This window comes from Carassius auratus, chromosome 16 (genome assembly GCF_003368295.1).
Source record: "Carassius auratus strain Wakin chromosome 16, ASM336829v1, whole genome shotgun sequence".
NCBI classification, from domain to species: Eukaryota; Metazoa; Chordata; class Actinopteri; order Cypriniformes; family Cyprinidae; genus Carassius; species Carassius auratus.
The window spans coordinates 26472202-26493181 of NC_039258.1; the positions used below are offsets into that span (position 1 = coordinate 26472202).

The following is a 20980-nucleotide window of genomic DNA, read 5'->3' on the forward strand; positions in this document are numbered from 1 at the left end:
GTCTTCTGGACAACTGTCAGTTCAGCAGTCTTCCCCATGATTGTGTAGCCCTGTGAACCAAACTGAGAGACCATTTTAAAAACTCAGGAAACCTTTGCAGCTGTTTTGAGTTGATTAGCTGATTGGCATGTCACCATATTCAAATTTGTTGGTGGGTTTTTGTTAAAGGGTAACTAAACCCCTGGTCAGAGCCTGACTCCACCCACTGACAATATTTGAAAAATGCTGAAAAGTGGGCAGATCACAGCGGAGATAGAGGGGATGAACCGAGGGCAGGGCTGAGCGAGTGCGGCATGAACCTGAGACTCGCAGTGACGGATTGATTGACAGCTGTTGTCAGAGACGCTAAAATGGAGAGTGACTGTAATGAAGCAAGTAGCCTTGCAACAGAGCGATCATTTGAAGTAGAGGACTTTTCTCCCCTACTTTCACCTGAAGTGGAGGATGTCGAGGTGTCTGTTCATATCAATTCGAGCCACTGGCTCAAACTGCGGTTTTAACTCCCGCATCGCATCGCTTTTCTGCGCGAGCTGTGTGGGGAAGCCCATTTCCACCTCCGTTGCGTTGGAGAAGCAATCCCGCGTAAAATGCAGTTTGCACACTGCAGCTCTAGGCGGGAACTTGCGGTCTTCCAAGCCTAGTGCATGCAACCACTGGCGCCTAATTTTAAAGTCTGCTGGTAAACTATGCAGTCCAGCAGGGCTGTTGCAACTAGCAACACACCTCCGTACCATCCTGTCCACTGTGTACTAAATACAGATAAATCTATGCTAACTTGAAGATCTAAATAACTATATAATTTCTATGCTAAATAGATGCTATAATAGTCTATCCTGGTCATTATCAATATTTGCAACTCCAACTCCTGACTCACTACAGTGATTTTGACGGAACAAGATGGTTTTATACTGCCAAGGGCGTGGTAGCTCGTACCAAGGGGCGTGGTGAGCTGGAAACTGCTTTCGTCATCTGCCACCGCTTACGTCACTTGCGACCACAATATCCAATAGGAAAAATCAACTGCGGTAGCCACCGTTCAACCTGAAGAGGGCAGCACTCAGACGTTTTTACACCATATTTTGTAGAATTAAAACACTTTATACTCAAATGTCAAAAAAGTTACTCGAAACAATGAACAACACTAATAAAGCCCCATTGAAAAAAAGTTGGTTTAGGGTTTAGTTACTCTTTAAATGTGAGCCAAAATCATCACAATGAAAAGAACCAAAGACTTAAACTACTTCAGTCTATGTGTATTGAATTTATTTAATACATGAGTTTCACAATTGGAGTTGAATTACTGAAATAAATGAACTTTTGCATGACATTCTAATTCTTTGAGATGCACATGTATATGATGGTTATCCAGCTTTATTCATGATACTGTATATTCATGATATAATTCTGATTTATGAACTGCATTGGCCCAATAAAATGCAAAATGACTCAAATGACCTAGTCCTAGGCCGATGAGGAAACTCAACACTTTCGTTTTCATTCTATATTTAGTGGTACATTTCATGTCAGCCAAAAAGTCAGAAAACCAGTATTATTTTTTGGATAAATAAATTAGGTGGTTGATATATCCCCTTAATGTGCTAAATTAATTTTTGCGGTTATCTGTCTTACTGATTTGAAAATATGAATTTAGGGCTTTATAATGGGAGTACTTGATTCTGAATGGTCAGTCGCAACATTGCGAGGTATGTTAACAACCGGTAAAATCTGATAACACCGGCTCATCCGGGTAATTGAAGTTAGCGCTGTATTCTTGCTAGGAACAGTTTTTCTTGGTGGGAGCTTTGCGTTTGTTTAGCTAATAAAATATAAAAACTTGATTACAAATGGTGTACAATTATTTTATTATGTCATCCTAGTATTGCGGACTCGCTCTCGTTTCATAAAAAATACAGCTGTTGCCATTTTGCTACGATTGTTTTGTATGCTGTAATGGATTAGAAGATAACTAACAAACTACTTATTTATGTGGTGAAATGTGTAATAAGTAGTTTGACCATTTCCCTTAAAAGTCCACCTAGTTTGAACGCACCGCTTGCAACTGCTGTGTTCACGGAAGCGTTGCGTTAAAATGTTTAAAATAAAATCAATATTCTGTGTTTAATTATTTACTCATGTGGCAAGTACCCATGTAATGAGTGGGATAATGTACATCCAGCCAGTTGTTATCGCAGAATAACCCTCATCAGGGTGATACAAGTCCCCTCCGCTACGCATCGGGTTCCTGATCACCCTGTCGTGGATTATTCTGCAATAACAACCGGCTGGATGTACATTAACCCTTACATATATTATAACGTTAATAAATATATATTTATATTATTATAAAGGTAAATGAAGTTTTATAATACATCATGACACTTCAAGTTGTAAGGACTTATACAATAACATCATAATACTTTACCAGTCATGACTAAGCAGAAATAGATGTATGCCAAATCATAATATTATATATTTATAATATTATATAGGTTTATGTCAATCATGAGGAATTGTGAATGCTTTTTAACACTTGAGAAATGGGAATATAATATTATGGATACGAAGTTGATAGAAAGTGTGGCTGTGATTAGATCAGTGTTGTGGAAATTCTAATTCAATAACAATTTGTAGAGACTGAGAATGAAAAACCAAACAGAGTTTTGTTTTTGTATTGATTTAATTCTCTGCAGAGAATGATCTGGTTTACACACAGCTTCTGAGTCTGTGTGCAAAGAGATAACACACAGACTTACAGCCCACTTTTTATAGAATGCAAAAAGATACATTGAAGGACAGACTAGGACCTTTGAGCCAATCGTGTTGCTTAGTGCACATCACATCATAACACGTGCACATCTCATTGTAGATGCCTGGTAACTCTCAAAAACTGCCCATCCCTGGTACACAGTTTCCCCTCAAATGTTGTTTTTCAACCTAAAGCAGTTGCGGGCACAGGTTACATAAAATAACTCAATGTCCCTATGGACTATATACAGGTATACTACCTCATTCATTGTATGTTAAAAAAGATACATAAATGAGATAAATGCAATCAATGCCAAATTAACAAAACTAAAAATTTCCATAAAATCAGTTAAGTTTATAAATTGTTGTCCATGGTTTTAGGCAATTCCTATGTCATTTCTTTGTAAAGACAATAGTTTGTGAATATTTATTTTTATCAACAACACTCCGTGGGAGCATAAATTGACACTAAATTGACAACATTGTCAATTGTGTTAATCCTTGTCAACTGTGTTGTTTTATATTTTGCATGAACAACACCAGAAGTGTGATAACACATCAATCAAACTCTGGTCCAAATACTGTATTCAGTATATTATCAAGTTATAGGTGAATTTGCAAAAAAAATGTGTTTATCATATGCACAGCCCTTGACATCAATAAAAAAAAAACATTTTAAAATCTTAATTTTGCTTTCCTAACTATGTAAGTATATGGCCATTGCATTTTTTTATGTAGCATTGTTATTGCCTTCCTGCGTACCCCATCAGAGAAGACCTGTGTTTTTTGGTGCATTTAAGAACCATTTGAGACCACTGCTAATATTTACAGTTAAGGTTAGTTTCATGTTGTGATGTGGGTCAGCTAATGGAAAATTTTGGTCAATATGTTTACCCTTTCATTAAAGTGATTAGCTTACTTTATATTGTTTATATAACTTTACATAATGTCACACATCATCCTGCCTTTACCACTTTGTTTTGCTTCACTTAGATATAAACTGCTCCATAATGTTGACATCCTGTAGTGAGATTATTTCTGTACCTTGGAAAAAACACACTCTCATTTCCTGGCTTGAGAAAAATACTAAATGGCAACATCAACATGACCCTTGCCCTATGTGCTTGGCAGCTGTAAACATCTTCCAAAGAATGATTTGATTCATCATAATTCTTAGTGTTAATGTTTTTCTACAATAAAATTCAGGTTCTTCACTCTATTTTATGTTAATTATAATATTATTTTTTAAGTCGCTAAAGCATAAACAAATATAGATTAAAATGAATATATTTTAATTGCACTTGTTTGACTTTGCTTATGCTTTAGTAATGCAATAATGTATCTTTGTGGAAAATAACAGTGCCATATCTAGTTGTATTAAAAGCATAATATTATTTGTCAAAACTTGCCTGACACTTTATATTTGTCTCTTTTTTTCTTCCTTTTATCTTTCTTTCTTTTCTCTGCTTTTTGTGCATTTGTTTCAGACACATCAGAGGTACTTTCTATTGACTTCTATTACTTTTATATTGACCAAACAATATTTTCTATCCCCAACCCAACCCAACCCTGAGCCTAAACCTACCCCTTACAGAAAATCTGTTTGCATTGTTACACTTTCAGATAAAAATCATTTTATATTTTTTATATTTTTCCCCCTTGTAGGGACTGCAGGCCGGTCCCCACAATGTCAAAAATGTTAGGTTTTACTATCCTTCTGGGGACATTCGGTCTCCACAATGTAGCATAAACAAGTACACACACACACACACACACACACACAGAAAGAGCTGACATCTCTGAGTATTCAGTTGTGTATTTGAGGTTTGTTGAGTTAGAGTGACTTTCTAAACAATGACTCAGGAAAAAGCCCAATCTTTCATTTATTGCATTTTAAGTTCGACTCATAAAATATTCATGGTTGCTTGCGACTGAACCTCAACACAGAATCTCCATCTATAGTTTATTTATGTATTGCATGCAGCCACTTGTAGCAGCATCGTCTTGATGAAATATAAATGAGACGTCAAGTGTTTTCAGTGTGTTCTTTGCCTCATTCCTCTCTCAACCTTTTTATAAAAACAGTAACCCAGCCATAGTAGAGCCAAAACACTACAGCATGACTAAACTGAGGTGAATCAAACAGATGTATTCAGGTCAACTTCCAAGAGAGGATGCAGACCCAGCACTATAGCAGGAAGGAGGAGCTCTGTCCCTTCTTATCAGCGGCCGCCTGCAACATCTTAGTTGTTTTCTTCAAGGAAGAGGAGTGAGTGTGTGTGTGTGCGGGGGGATAATAGTGATAATTATCGAGCAATGTCAACAGGATACCAGGAAAAACTGTGGGAAAGTTCTATTCACTGTAAAACAGCAGAAGTGCCAGAGGAAATATCTTAGCCAATATGAAGGCATCTTTGAATATTGGCTGAAAAAGGCAAAGAACTACTGTTTTAGAAAAGAGAAAGAATGAGTTGATGTTGGGCCATTTGTGTTTGAATATGTTAGTTTTATTTAAACGCTTCATAATTCAAAGGCATTTCAAGGGTCTCAGCAATTATCAGCCATTTTTACTGAACATCCTGCATCACAGACCTAAACACTGTGTGTTTGTGTATAACATTATTAACCTACCAGACATCTTGTTGATATGCTAGTAAAATGGACCTATTATGACTCTACGATGTGATATTTACAAAATCAAGAAATCTTGTATTAAAACAACGCCTTTGCTTTTAGAACAGCAGGAACACTTTTTTGTCATAAAAAATGTTAAGGAATCCAGGCAGAATAAAGAAGACATAGCCTGCATTTTGAATATAAGTCCGAATGATTAAAGTACTGGTAGCACTGAATAAACTCAAGGACAACATAATATTCTACTGAGCATGTAGCTCTGCATGGAGTGATTCCTCTCTCACATTTTTCTCTTTATGTCTCAAACAATATTTCACTTCAAAACATTCAGAGGGGTCCATATGAAAGAGAACGAAGTGAACTCTGAAGCTGACATTTGAGATGGCAGAAAAGGTGAAATGACAAGTAATGGCATTCAAAGAAAGGACAAGAACAGAGAGAATGAAATGACAAAAAGGTAACACTCACCCCTTTGAAGCCTCCTCTCTGTGGATATGATGTAAAATAGGCAAAACATGGAGAAAGTTATATCTCTAATATATCCATAACTCTATATATTATTTGAAAATAAACTCAAGATAGACAGCCTTAACGAGAAGAAATATAAATGTTTTCATATGAAGTCTTATTGTGGTTTGTTCTGTACACCAGATAAAATCACACATTTAAAACTACACTGATAATGGCTCAAATGGAAATAACAGATTTTGATGCTGTTTAAATTTTCATTACAGTTCTCAGTGAAAGACAGATGAGAAGGGAGACATGAAGGACAATGCCACTGTGTTGGATGTTGTATCAAACTCTACGGAGAGAGGAGAAATAATTACCTGACATCTGTTTTAACAAAGTTAATTAGTTATTTATTTCCCCCAGGAACACATGTGATTGAAATATGAATGCCATAACACTCTTGTATTCTTTAACGAGTCTGTCAGAGAGCATAAATCAAACTTAACTTCAGCACTATAATAGGCAATGTGTAAACCCTATTTCAAATTAAACTTGATATATATTAAAGAGATATTAGGCTTGGTTACTTTATGTAGGACATGTATTGTTTTCAGTTCAGATATCAACTCAAGTCTTATCAAGTCTTAGTCGTATCTAACTAATTAGTAGAACACATGAAACAAGCTGGAATATTATTAATTTTAGTGTAAATATAAATGGCAATGATCTTTCATGTTGTTTGATGTTTGTTTTCCAACCAGCCCGGCGGAACCTTCGGGGGAAATCGAGTGTGTAGCAACGGAATACAAACGTCTGGCACTTTCTCTTTACTTCCGGGTTAACGGGATGTTGTGACGAGCTGCATGCTAACGTGTATACCACATTTCAGGTTATGGTTGTTAAAATTCAGTGAAGACCAATGTCTGCCTCTTCTGAACAGGGAGTATCAAAAGCAAGGGATTTAAATCCAGCGACGCTGTCGGCGGGTAAAGCTCAGACAGCGGCGGCGTTAGTTGCTCAGGCCCGGAGCAAGAAACGAGTCGTCAGTGCTGTGACCCACACAACCCCGCAGCCTAATAACAACAGCAGCAAAAAGAAGAAAACACAACCTGCGTCTTCAACGACTCAGACTCCGGTAAAGAACTAACTGTAGCCCTATACATGACAGATCTACCGTTTGGTGTTTTTTTTTTTTTTTGCTTCATTATGTTTCTCATCGATGGTGCAGAATTTGTTACTGGCTGCTCCAGTGGAGTCGACTTCTGAAGGGAAACCAGTTGGAGCTGTTGATGTAGAGACCTCTGCCAAATGTCTTCCTTTTAAAAACCCCAACTTTGTGGTAAGATTGTTCTAGATTAAAATAAAGTCTAAAATGTTCTCTGTTCTATTTCAATACATTCATAAGTTCTTCCTCCTTCACTAGCACTCAGGTATTGGTGGAGCAGCAGCAGGGAAGAAAAATCGGACGTGGAAAAATCTGAAGCAAATTTTAGCAGCGGAGAAAGCACTGCCCTGGAAGATCACTGATCCTAACTGTGAGTCTGACTAACAAAATAAAAAAAAAACACTTCTAAATCAGACTAATATGCCTGTTCACACCAATGAAGATAACTAAAAAGATCTTAGAAGATCTAAGAAAATTACACAAATATCTAATCTAATTGTCGAATCATTTCAGTAAGCCAATGCAATTATAATTGTTGTTGTATGTGTGGATTTAATTTGACAACATTTAAAAGTCTTTTGTTGTTTTTGTGTGTCAGACTGCAGCATAGATGCGCCTCCTTCTATGAAACCTGCTAAAAAGTACTCGGACATATCAGGACTGCTGGTGAGTCTCTTGGAAAATGTTGTCTGGTAATAATTTGGAAGCAGTCAATATTTTATGAGTGTAAGTAGTATTATCTAACTATGCTTAATGATGTTTGTATCTTTGTTTCCCAGGCAAACTACACTGACCCTCAGACTAAACTGCGCTTTGCATCAACAGAAGAGTTTTCTTACATCCGTCAGTTGCCCACAGATGTGGTTACTGGATACCTGGCTCTCCGTAAAGCCACCTGCATTGTGCCATGAGAGAGAATATAAATCTTTCCTAAATGCACTTTTACATGCTGACTGTCCAATGGATGTAAAGGACTAACATTGTTATTTCATATCCTGTTCTGTTCCTTGTGTATGTTTATAGTTGCTGCCTTTATCAATTGATTTTAGCACAAAACAATTAAAGGTGGAAATTTTTTTACCAATGCATAGTTGAATAATAATAGGGTCTGTACTTTGAAATGATATACCGTGATCCTCGAACACCATTGTTTCTTCCTTTTTATGTAAATCTCATGCATATAAAATACCACTGAAAAATAGGTGAATCCAGAACATAACACAGACTGTGACGTTACAGTCGGGATCATTTTACTGTATATGTATGCCCCCATTATTTGCATATACCGGCCCAAGTTCTTGGCCTGCAGGACCTGTGCATCATCAGAAGTCCTGCAGCTATTGTAGAATCAAGCGAGGACAATACTGAAAATGGCAGATCATGGATATAAATGTTATGTTCCAGGCTGTGCAGGGGATGTGAGCACCTTCCATACCCTTCCCACAGAAGAGAACTGTCAACAGGCATGGTTGATGTTTATCTATAACCGCATACCGAAGCAATTCAATTCAAAGTTGTTTGTTTGCTCTGCCCATTTCACCACTGACTGTTTTTCGAACCTCGGACAATATCAAGCAGGCTTCGCTCAGCGTTTGATGCTGAAGAAGGGGGCAATTCCAACTAAATTGCCATTACAACTGCTACCGCAAGCAGTAAGTATTTATTTTATCCACTTCTTAACTGTGGATGCCATTTCTATTTAAACTGAAAGTTTCGTATTGAGTTAACATTAACGATAATTTACTGTCTTTGTTGTTGTTGAGAACAGAGGCAAGATGCTACTACAGTAACGTTAATCTTAGCTTACAAGCTAGCTCCAAATAACTAGCATAGATACTAGCATAATATAACCTATTTACGAGAAGGTTAATATTAATTTCTGCCTGTGTTGTCATATACAAAATACAACTAGATACATCTATGCCAGTCACTAGTTTGGCATAATTAATTTGACTATATTTCATCAACAACACATGACTCAGGAGGTAACTAAGCTAACTGACCTTCTCCACCAAGTTGAAACGATTGTCATTTGACAAGGCATATACTAAATTTTTTTTTAAACATTTTATATTTGAGAAGTGAAGTATGGTTGTTTTTGTATTTCAGAGTACATCACTGCTCCTGCATACAAAAGATGTAGGTTGCCAAACAGATGGTCCTATTGTTTTAACTGAGGCAACACAACTGTCCTTGAATACGATGATGTCCCACCTCCAAAGCAAAGGTAATATTATTTATCTTGAAGTGCATTTGTTACGTGTTATAAGGACTGATTCATTGCATACCATTATTAATTGAAAGCTTGTGTAGTGGGTTAGTCAGCTGCAATTTGCAGTTCTATTCATAGACATCAAGATCAGTCTGCGCTGATGGACCAAGAAGATGGCTTTTGCACAATTATTGAAATATTGTTTGGGTTACCATTTCCCTTACTAATTCAATTTTTTTAACTGTTAGGCGTGCAGGTGACGGTGCCGTCTCAAAGTGTTTCGGTAGGCACCACAACTACTGGAATGCCATGGTCCACAATACAGCCGTTTACATCGACACCAGTGAAGGCTGGAAGGCCAGCCAAAAGACCCCGTGTTGAATTGGAGGAGGACATGAAAATCGGGAATGTTTCCTCTTTAGCCACTGATCCACAAGATTCCATTTATGATCCTGCACAGTCTGTTGCAACTGAGACGGAATCATCACGGGTTTCGTAAGAACAGCTATATGTCTCCAACAATTCAGAAATGTTTTTAAAAAACTGTGACTTTGTTTTCACTAACAGGCATACTGTTGTTTCTTTGGGGGTTTTTCTTTCAGTGCCACATCATTGCCATTCCATAAAGATGCTAAGTTCATAGTTTTTGAAAAATGCCTCCTTAGCCTGTTTGAGAGTTGTCCTGTTTGCACCAAGGCTTGTAATGTACACCCACGTAGAAGAGGGACCTTCGTGGCCATTGACCAAAAGTGCCCCCACTGTGAATTCTTTAGACAGTGGAGGAGTCAGCCTGTCATTGGCAGCACCCCTGTGGGCAACCTTCAGTTGTCTGCTGCCATCTTTTTCAGTGGAGTTTCCTTTCCGAAGATGCAAAAGGTATTGTACTCTTTGTACACACCAAGTTAGTCAAAGCTAGACAATACAACTAATTTTTCCCCCCAATTTTTTTAAAAAGGTGTTCAGGGCGATGTACCTGAAAACGCATACATATGACGCTTTTAGAAGGCATGCCAGGACATACCTTGAACCTGCTATCATCCACAAGTGGAATGAGGACCAAAATTTGCAACTGCACAACCTGAGCCAGAGCAAGAATCTCATTCTTGGTGGTTACATGCGATCAGACTCGCCAGGTGCACATTTTTACTTAATCAATTATGCATTGCATAAGTCTAAACATACATATAGTTGTGTGTTTCTGTGTTATGCATAAATGTGCTGTATTTCAAATTGATTAGGATTTTTTTTATTTTTTTTATTACAGGACACTCTGCAAAGTATGGGTGCTACACCATGATGGACGTGCAGACCAACAACATAGTAGACATACAGCTGCTGCAGGTATTTTAGAATACGTGGACTTCAAGAGCAGACTGTTATGTACAGCTACTTAAAAATTGCATGTATACTAACTGAATGTCATGTCAGCATTTGACACTTTTGTTAGTAGTATAAATTTGTAACAAATCTGTTCACATTTCGGATAGACAATACCGCATACATAACTTTATCACCAATTTTTAGATGGAGTGGAAGAGACTTCTACTTTTCATACAATTGATAACACGTATATAATTCATGGATATATCACATTTACATTTTATGTTTGTGTGTTTGTACACAGAACAGCGAGCTAGGGGGAAGCTACCACATGGAGAAGGACGGCCTTAGAAGAAGCTTGGATCGCCTGGAGGAAAGTGGTGTGAAGTTGGACTGCATTGTCACTGACCGTCACCCCCAGATACAAAAGTTCCTAAAGGATCGTAAAATCATCCACTGTTATGATGTCTGGCACATGGCAAAAGGTAATGCTTATATCCTGGTTGACAAAATACATTTCAGATATTCATGGCTTGAAGTACCTCTCCATACTTCTAAGGAAGCTAACTGCATCAACCTTTTGCAATCTGTGATATGTTTTGCCTGTACATTTTACTTCATTAGGATTGTCAAAGAAGATGGAGAAACTTTCCAGAGAGAAAGACTGTAGTTTGGTGAAGAAGTGGCATAAGAGCATCATCAACCACCTGTACTGGTCTGCCACTAGCTCTGAATCAGAACCAGAGAAGTTAGCCAAATGGACCTCTATCATAAACCACATTCAAGACATTCACTCACATACTGACCCAGCGTTCCCTAGGTGTCAACATGAACAAAAGTTGTCTAAGGACCATAACAAGTGGTTTCAACCAGGTTTGTAACCTGAATGGGCTATTTGCCTGAAACAACCATAAGCATGTGGGGCATGTTATGTAAATACTAAAATTTTCATGTGTTGTAACAATAACATTACACTGATTACCCCCAAGGTTCGAGAGCACTGAAAAGGCTGCATAAGGTATTGATAAACAAGAGAGTCCTTTCAGATGTGGAGAAGCTGAGCCCACATTACCAGACATCAATTGTGGAGTCATTTTACAAAGCCATCTCGCACTTTGCACCCAAAAATATTGTCTTCCCCTTCATTGGAATGCTATGCAGGTATGTCTTCTCCCTCCCAACTTGAACATGGGTCATACATTATTATCGCGTTAACGCATTAATTGATTAATGCAGACAATTATTTTATTGTGTTAACAGTTTTTTATTATCATGAAAGTCTGTTGCTCACTGGCTCTGAATACACATACAGACAAATCATGGGTCACAGGAGGGGATGCTCCCGATCAAATTATTTAGGCTAAGCATCAACATTCACAAACCACTGTTATTTTTAACAGAAAAGAATGCAACAAGCTCGTAATCATGATATTATAAGTTGAAAATAGGACGTATCCGATAGCATGTGAAGACAGCAGATAAGCACACTCGCTCAACACAGTGGAATGAATCGATTTGCTAACTTTGTGGTTTATAATGTTGAGTCGTATAGGATTCGGTGGCACGTCCCACTCACAATATATTGCTTTACAGATTTATCACTTTTGCAGCACAGAATCATGCAGCACGTATCAGGAGATCTGCGCTCCGGCACAGTTAGCGCTCGCGCTTACTGATCTATATATATATAACTGAACCGCACTCTTGCCCACTTCTTCAACCCGAGACAGGAACTGCTAAACGGAACGATCACACTAGTAAAACAAACCAGGCTTTGGGGGGTCAAACGCACAATACACTCCTTTTGAATGCATTATTAGTTTTGTGCATAACAATGCGATTAATTGCGATTTGGTTTTGGGTTGTGTAGTTGTGAATTGCGAACAAAATTCATTTCAGGGCTGTTCTAACTAAAATGAACAAAATTCATTTCAGGGCTGTTCTAACTAAAAGCCGTGAAGTGCCTTTCAGTTAGATTTTACAGTTTACAAAATGGTGTAGCTTTACTGTATTTTAAAATTGTATTTTGAATATTTACATACATTTACATATTTACATACAGTGTTAAATATCAATGTTGATGTACTGAAAATGGCAATATGATTAAAAAATTATGTTTGTCTTGTGCTTTAGGCTGTATCTTGCAGCAATGCACTTCAATGAGAATGTTGTCCAGCCACAAGGGAAACTTGTACACAAGCTTCTCTTTCCAAAGGCCAAAAAGGGAGGACAAACCATCAAACCAGTAAAGACAGAGCCAACATTTTGTAGGTTATTATCCCAAAAATATTTAGTTTAAAAAATACTTACAAATGTGCAAATAAATAAAATTAACTTTCCTTACTTCACAGGCTATGTCATCAACTTGATGGACTGTGTTTTTGAAGAGGTTTTCCGTGATCCCCTTCCATATGTGGATGCCATACAGCGGATTCCTGTGTCTCATTACCTGTCTCCTCAGCATGACAGACCTTCCACGGAGAAAGCCATTGCTGAGCATGTGTCATGTTTCAGTCTGAATCCTAACTATTGCCCTGCAGCATCAGAAAACTCCCTTCGTATGCGCAGCACCACACATGTAGGGATGACGACATCAACACTTCGTCCAAGGAAACCCCAGCACCAGCTGACAAACCACCTGTGGGCCAAATGTCTGCACTGCCTGCAGGGACAGACGGAGAGGAAAGCACATATTCTTTGATTTATTATTTAATTTGTTAACAGGTTTTATTGGGTGAAGTTTGTATGGTGCTGAGGCACAATAAAAGTGTTATTTCAATAAGTATTTGTTATTAGTGCATTTTTCTTCATTTCTAACATAGATCAGATAGTATGGCTGTGCAATGCACTGAACTCATCATGTAATATGGATATGACAGAGGCAAATTCTACTTGACATGTGACAACTGTGTTATCTTTGGCCTTACCTTCCCATCCCTCTGGGTCTCAAATGCCCATGGTCAGCTCTGTATACATTCAATGCATTTTGCAAAGAATATATTTCAGCAGCACATGGGTTCAAGGCCCGGATGATCTGTCATGTATGATATCCTGGAAGGATCTGGGCTCATTCTTCTTGTTACCTGCAAAGGGAAAAAACTAAATGGCACTCTTATTTACAGTAATCTTTCATACTTTTGAAGTAGCAGAAAACACATGAGTTTCTATTCAGTGTAACTGTTAAATACTTGTGGTATTTCCCTGCAACATATTTTCTCTCTCTCGAGGGCCATGCGTACACAATTTTCACAAGTACACCTGCAAAACATTTGTATAGACTTTGAAGTTTATGTGTTTATTAAGACTACATGACAGTAGGCTATTCTAAATTCCTTAAGTTACAAACAACACATTTACTGGCTGTCCAGTTCGCAGTTAAGAGTTTTTGATATAAAGTGAAGAAGCTATCATTGTAAAATCATATGTTGATGCATTAAATTAATTACGGTGTTGTTACAATGCTAAAAACTAAGTTTTGACTGTTGTTGATAGGAGTTTAAGTACAGGGGGAATGCTATAGTTAACATTTTTGCTAAATTCTACATTACAGTTATGTTTTGTGGTTTATTATCATAGACTGTATAAAAATATTTACTGAAAAGACACACACAAAAAAAAAACCCTTACCAGTCAGAAGCGTCAATTTCAAATCTCCAAACAATAGGTTGTTCCTCAAAATCTGTATCCTCTTCTGATTCAGGCTCAAATATATAAATTTGGTTGCCTAATCTCTCCATTGTTCACTCGAGAGAGTAGGTATTATTTTTTCTTCCTCTTTTTTTGTGTAAACTGAAATGAGCCGCACTGTCAAGCGGTCAATCAGAGCAGAGCTGCATATTAATATTCATGAACCCCTTCAAATAAGGTAAAAACAGACCATTTAATTCTCGGGACAGAACCTACAGTTGTAAATGGACTTATACATTTTTGCACTTTCCTAAGCCACATACCTTCTTTGTAGATATCAAAGAACAATTTAACCTATTGTATCAATGCATTTTATCTTTTGCTTTAATTACTGCCTCAATTCGGCGTGGCATGGAGGTGATCAGTTTGTGGCACTGCTGAGGTGGTATGGAAGCCCAGGTTTCTTTGACAGTGGCCTTCAGCTCATCTGCATTTGTTGGTCTCTTGTTTCTCATCTTCCTCTTGACAATAGCCCATAGATTCTCTATGGGGTTCATGGCACATCAACACCATGGTCATTTAACCAACTTTTGGTGCTTTTGGCAGTGTGGGCAGGTGCCAAATCCTGCTGGAAAATTAAATCATGCTTCCTTACGCTAACCAGCTTTTTGAATATACTGAAGTGCTCCAAGACCAAGATTTCTTGGTTTTCAATAAACACAATGGACCAACACCAGCAGATGACATTGCACCCCAAATCATCACACAATGAGGAAACTTAACATTGGACATCACTGGCATCTTGGGCTATGAGCTTCTCCACCCTTCCTCCAGACTCTAGGACCTTGGTTTCCAAATGAAATACAAAACTTGCTCTCATCTGAAAAGATTACTTTGGACCACTGAGCAACAGTCCATTTCTTCTTCTCCTTAGTCCAGATAAGATGCCTCTGACGTTGTCTTTGGTTCAGGACAGGAGTGGCTTAACAAGAGGAATATGACAACTGTAGCCAAATTCCTTGACACGTCTGTATGTCTTGACCCCAGCCTCAGTTCATTCCTTCACTCAATCTGAAGTTCACTCAAATTATTGAATCGATTTTGCTTGACAATCCCCATAAGGCTCTCGGTTGTGCAACTTTGTCCTTCCACTCAACTCTCTGTTAACATGCTTGGATACAGCACTCTGTGAACAGGCTTACACTCCTTGTGAAGGGTGTCAATGATTGTCTTCTGGACAACTGTCAGTTCAGCAGTCTTCCTCATGATTGTGTAGCTTAGTGAACCAAACTGAGAGACCATTTTAAAGGCTCAGGAAACCTTTGCAGGTGTTTTGAGTTGATTAGCTGATTGGCATGTCAACATATTCTAATTTGTTGAGATGGTGAGATCGGTGGGTTTTTGTTAAATGTGAGCCAAAATCATTACAATATAAAAGAACCAAAAAATTAAACTACTTCACTTTGTGAGCACTTTGTGAGTATTTATTTAATACACAAGTTTCAAAGTTTGAGTTGAACTACTGAAACAAATGAACTATTCCACGGCATTTTAATTTACTGAGATGCAGCTCTATTTTTATTTTGCTGCCTTTTACCAGCATCAAGAGGTATTTCTCACACATTATTCTAACCAAGAAAGCCTCTTTTTAAGTTTTATCTTTTTAAATGAAACAACAATACAACTTCTTTAAATTAGATGATAACAAGCAAAACTGACAAACGGCATGATCTGACCAGTCTGAAACACAGTGAGATGTATCAGTCTGTTCCTGATAATCCAGAGAGATTTGATGAATACACTTGTGTTCTGGGTTTAGAGGGCTTTAACTCAAGAACACACTTCTGGGATGTGGAGGTTGGAGACAATTCATTGTTGGTTATTGGAGTAACCACAGTGTCGAATAAAAGGAAGGGAGAAGTATTTTTAACACTGGTTTCTGGTGTGTTTGGCACAAAGATGATGAATATTTCTCACAATCCCCAGAGAAACTCAACAGTCCATTTCCAGTCAAAGAGAAACTTCAGAAGGTGAGATTGGAGCTGGACTGGGACAGAGCAAAACTGTCATTGTTTGATCCTGTAACTAACACACATCTATGCACAATAACAACCACCTTCACAGAGAGTCTTTTCATTCTTACATTGTTAAAATGTAGCCTTCTCTCTGCTAATATTACCGGCTAAAGTGAAGTGAAGTGAAGTGAAAGTTACATACAGCCAAGTATGGTGACCCATACTCAGAATTTGTGCTCTGCATTTAACCCATCCAAAGTGAACACACCGTGAACACACACCAGGAGCAGTGGGAATATAAAAAATAAAGAGATTCATCTCCAATTCCAATTCTGATTGTTGTGTATATCAATGGTTTATCAATGGTATTATCATTGTGATTTTATGTTTTATGTTAAAGTGAACTGACTTCTTTTTCCATTCATAGACAACTTACTGTTTAGCATGAACTACTTTCATTCTTATGCTGTTTTTTTGAAAAAATATAGTGATGTCATCTATATTTGTAATTCTAAATGAACCAATAATGATAATGCACACGCAATACAAACTTCAGCCCTGATTGCTGGATGTATTTTATTCTGCTGCCATCTATCAGCATTATAAGGTATTACAATGATACACTGGGAAAATAAACCAACAAACCTAAATTTGCTTTAACCAATCATGATTTTTTATTATGATCTTTAATAAAAAGCAATAAAATCATGCCAATCATTTAGCTAAACATTAGCCTGAACTGGTAAGCTACAGTAGCATTTTTTCTTTTCCAAAATGGCAGCTATGGGAAAAAGTGAGCCAAATGTTGTGGGATATATTGAGTCAGCATTTTAACTTACCCCAGCACAAGGCACTATAGTTTTAAAAGGTTTCCAATCAGGCCCCAGTGAGGATTGAACTCACGACCCCTGGTTTACAAGACCAGTGCTCTAACCACTGAGCTATGGAGCCTCACCTGATGTCTGTCACTCATGTAAGTGAAAAACAAGAATCACTTCCTGGTATGAAGAGGGAGGAGTTTCTGAAGGTGTATTTGCCTGATTTCAGAAATAAAAGCAAAATTTAACATGAACCAAAGACAAACTGAGTAAACACAAAATATAGTTCTAACATGATAATGTCACTTATCAAGGCAAAAAAAAAAAGATTTAATATCAAATAACCCTTTGTGAAAGTGTATTTGTCCCCATAGTTCTATGAAACATAATTTATAATGCGGATCAGCTAAACTAATGGGACCAAACCTGATTCCTGCCAGCCCTATACTCAGCTCAAATCAACACTTAAATATAACTTTTTCAGCATGAAGTTGGTTAAAGGTCTTCCTCAATAGCACACAATGCCAAAGTGAAAGAATTTCCAGAAATTATGAGAAAAAAGGTGACTGAAATACATTAGACTTGAAAGGCTTACAAAGCTATTTCAACAGCTCTGGGACTCACTGTCAGCTGCCAGTCATAGTAGTAAATGTCTGATTAATATCTGCTAAAACTTTATGTTTATGGTCCCTCAACATTCAATTTATTTACTAAAAGTAACTTTGCAAGTACATTTCAACTAACCCTAATACTATATTGAGAGTTAGTTTACATGCAGCTGAAATAAAGTGTAACAACTCTGGGAACCGTAAAGATTGTTTCCAGAAGCGTTTGAGCACAGCTCTCGACTCATCCAGGATGTCACAAAAGAGTCATGGACAACTACTTTGATATTAAGTATTAACATTAACCCTATTAGAACTACTATTATTCATATGCTGTATATTTTACAAAATCTCACCTGTTTTTGTGTCTGTATGTGAACATTGTCGTAGCTTATAATTCATAGAAACTTTTTATTTTGCTGTCATTTACCAGCATCACAAGGTATTACAGTGGCACATTGAGGAAAAACAGAATTGTGGAGTTACAGGACAGTTTGTAATAAATAGAAATAGGTTTTACTCTCTAGAGAAATAAAAATTACATTAATTAGTTATTAATTTATTTCTCCTAAAAGCCCTTGGTTGGAAGAGCTCACAAGGTTGTAAATAAATGTTCTGGTTTTGTTGTAATGATGATGATCTGTCTGATATTTGGTATCTTCATGGATGACTGTACTGTATCGTTATGGAAGAACAGCATCTGCGTGTCCTAGTTTTCCCCCTTGTATGAAGGTTCATGTTCATCCAAATGACCACAGTATGTCATGTGGTATTTTGTTTCTCAGCAACCCAAATTCAGGGTCATTTTCAGAACCAGTCACTTTTCAAAAGGTTTTTTAACCAGGCCCCAGCGAGAATTGAACTCGCGACCCCTGGTTTACAAGACCAGTGCTCTAACCACTGAGCTATGGAGCCTCACCTGATGTCTGTCACTCATGTAAGTCACATAAATAACTTACCTGTCAGCTAGCATGACAAAGACACACCCATAGGACTTGGCAGACAGTATGAGATGTCTTAAGAAATTCAGCAATTGTTTGAAAAAAAAGGCAAAGCTTAGGGTGTGGATCTCTTGGTGAAGGGCTTGAGAAGTTGATGGGGACTTTTAATAATTGTACCACAGAATCCCTGAACATTAATGCATATTGTTATCAGAAAACACAAATATCAGTCAACACTCTTTTATGCTGTGATGGTCTGATCAGTCTGGCCACTTCCATATTACAGTCAGAATAAAATACTTGAGAGTGCAATATAATCAGATTTCTATGTCTGTAATAAGTTAATTTAGGAGTTAAAGACTAAAGGTCAGATGCAAACAAAATATAACTGATTGCATCTGCTTAAATGTTTCATACGAAGAAGATTCGGCACCAGCATTCCTTATTCTTTCAGCAGAATAAACATGCCACATTTCAGTTAGTTTGCAAAAATTAAGAAAAAAATACTGAATAAAATAGTTACAGACAGAACATTTAATTTTAAAGATTAATAAAACATTAATAATAAAATGTCTAAACGTCATCTGCTTTCAGTAACACATCAGTCAGAAATAAGGAATTAACAATAAACATAATTTTAGAAAACATTTATCAACCTATTTCTGCACCATTATTAGGCATTTTACTCTGATTATTTGTTTTATATTTATATATTTGATTCTTTCTTTAATACATTTAGTTCAGTTAATATATGTGTATATTAACACATATAAGTACATTAACAGCTGTATCTGTGGCTCAGTGGTAGAGCATTGTGTTAGCAGTGCAAAAAGGTTGTGGGTTCAATTTCCAAAGAACACACATGCTGCTCAATTTAAAAAAAATTTAGACCCTGAATGCGCTGTAAGATGCTATGAATAAAATCGTCTCATAAATGTGTAGCCTCCTTTTGCTAGCATGTAAAACTCTTTAGCTGGAAATCTTTACCAGAGTGGATTGAAACTATAAAACAATGGGGAGACTCTCTCTGTGAAGGTTGTTGTCAGTGTGTGGAGTGTTGTGATAGTTTTACAGGATCACAGAATCACAGTTTTGCTCTGTCCCAGTCCAGCTCCAGTCTCACCCTCTGAAGCTTTTCTTTAACTGGAAATTTGCTGTTGGGTTTCTTTGGGGACTGTGAGAAATATTTACCATCTTCATACCACGCGCACCAGACATTGTGTCAAAGAAAGCTGTTCCCTTCCTTTGGACTGACTCCAATTTCCAAATCCCAGAAGCGTGTACCTGAGTTAAAGCCCTCTGAACCCAGAACAGGCATATGGGTAAAACCTCTCTAGATTTTTGGGAACCAGTTGTTGTGTCTTGGTATGTCTCAGACTGGTCAGATCATCAGACAGAATCAGATGTGTATTTGCAGTGTTTGGGTCCAGAGTCACAAGAGCTGATAAGAGATACAAACAACAGGGTTACTTCATTGAACAATCTCTGCCCCATGTGTCTTAGTATACTCTTGTGGTCACTGTGTATTCACTTAGACTCTTAAAAATTATTTATTGGCATCAATGGTTCCACAAAGAACCTTTAACATCTATGGGATTCCAAGTGTATCAATATAAACACTTGTTGGTATCAGGCATGGTCAATGTTTTTTTTTTTTTTTTTTTTTTTTTTTTTGGTCGGACCCTCTTTAGTGATGTATTTTTATATTCATATTTACTTGTTATTTTCAGAGTTTAATAGTTCCAGCCAATTCTAATAATTTAATATGTGGTCAGAAATGTCAAGAACAGTTTGAGGTAGTTAATGAAAAATGTTGTAAATAATTCAACATATAATATGTACATATATAAGATCTGTCTACTCATGTGTTCAAGCTACTCGTTCATAATCTGACTCATCTGCTCTTCCTCCTTTCTAAGTGCAGAGAATTGTAATTTTTTCTTCAGTTTGCAGCAAATGATTAAGCTTATTGAATTCCTTCCTAATCTGCCACTCACTGACTGAGATTGAGTCAGAACATAAAACAAACAACAGAGAAATCTATATCTTCACTCATTAAAAGTATTTGTTAAAAACTACATCATCTCAGTTGTTTTTTAATGTACCTCTGTGTCTAGTTAAGGACAACACATTTTGTGTTCATTTTAACTCAACCAATGTTCTATACAACGCTAATGTGTTATAGTTACACAATTTGTGTCAGTTATGTACACAAAAAAAAAGTTTGTTCAAAAAAAAAAACTAAATTAACATAATTTTTAAGAGTGTACAGAGTAAAAGTATTACATACCTTTGTCTTTGATAATGATGCAAATCATTCAATATTTAATATTGTCTCCTGACTTGATCTGGTAAACATTATTATCATGTTCTGCTTTAACAGGATAATTTAAAGTCTCCTGTTTTTGTGTAGTTCTAAATACATATGTGTGTGTGTGTGTCTGT

The 20980-nt window shown here is 37.1% G+C and overlaps 2 protein-coding genes and 2 non-coding genes across 4 annotated transcripts; 2 read left to right on the top strand and 2 right to left on the bottom strand.

The window, feature by feature from the left end:
- Positions 1–6647: 6647 nt before the first annotated feature.
- Positions 6648–8078, top strand: LOC113116639 (INO80 complex subunit C-like). The gene is made up of 5 exons (XM_026284896.1): positions 6648–6967; positions 7061–7171; positions 7256–7367; positions 7596–7663; positions 7777–8078. Exons 1-5 carry the CDS (start codon positions 6752–6754, stop codon positions 7906–7908), a joined length of 639 nt encoding a protein of 212 aa, XP_026140681.1. The 5' UTR covers positions 6648–6751; the 3' UTR covers positions 7909–8078.
- A 202-nt stretch (positions 8079–8280) lies between these two features.
- Positions 8281–13298, top strand: LOC113116638 (uncharacterized). The gene is made up of 11 exons (XM_026284895.1): positions 8281–8649; positions 9107–9224; positions 9458–9704; positions 9812–10085; positions 10165–10342; positions 10474–10550; positions 10834–11014; positions 11154–11402; positions 11519–11690; positions 12663–12796; positions 12881–13298. Exons 1-11 carry the CDS (start codon positions 8368–8370, stop codon positions 13228–13230), a joined length of 2262 nt encoding a protein of 753 aa, XP_026140680.1. The 5' UTR covers positions 8281–8367; the 3' UTR covers positions 13231–13298.
- A 3751-nt stretch (positions 13299–17049) lies between these two features.
- trnat-ugu (transfer RNA threonine (anticodon UGU)) lies at positions 17050–17122 on the bottom strand. Its single transcript has one exon. It is a non-coding gene; the product is annotated as a tRNA-Thr (tRNA).
- A 1314-nt stretch (positions 17123–18436) lies between these two features.
- trnat-ugu (transfer RNA threonine (anticodon UGU)) lies at positions 18437–18509 on the bottom strand. Its single transcript has one exon. It is a non-coding gene; the product is annotated as a tRNA-Thr (tRNA).
- Between the last annotated feature and the right edge of the window lie 2471 nt (positions 18510–20980).

Bases quoted from the DNA above. Each gene is read 5' to 3' on its own strand.
- LOC113116639 (XM_026284896.1), top strand. From the start codon at position 6,752: ATGTCTGCCTCTTCTGAACAGGGAGTATCAAAAGCAAGGGATTTAAAT. The intron at 7,172-7,255 runs GTAAGATTGTTC...CTCCTTCACTAG, and splicing joins TTAAAAACCCCAACTTTGTG to CACTCAGGTATTGGTGGAGC. The intron at 7,368-7,595 runs GTGAGTCTGACT...TTTGTGTGTCAG, and splicing joins GAAGATCACTGATCCTAACT to ACTGCAGCATAGATGCGCCT.
- LOC113116638 (XM_026284895.1), top strand. From the start codon at position 8,368: ATGGCAGATCATGGATATAAATGTTATGTTCCAGGCTGTGCAGGGGAT. The intron at 9,225-9,457 runs GTAATATTATTT...TTTAACTGTTAG, and splicing joins GTCCCACCTCCAAAGCAAAG to GCGTGCAGGTGACGGTGCCG. The intron at 11,691-12,662 runs GTATGTCTTCTC...CTTGTGCTTTAG, and splicing joins TTCATTGGAATGCTATGCAG to GCTGTATCTTGCAGCAATGC.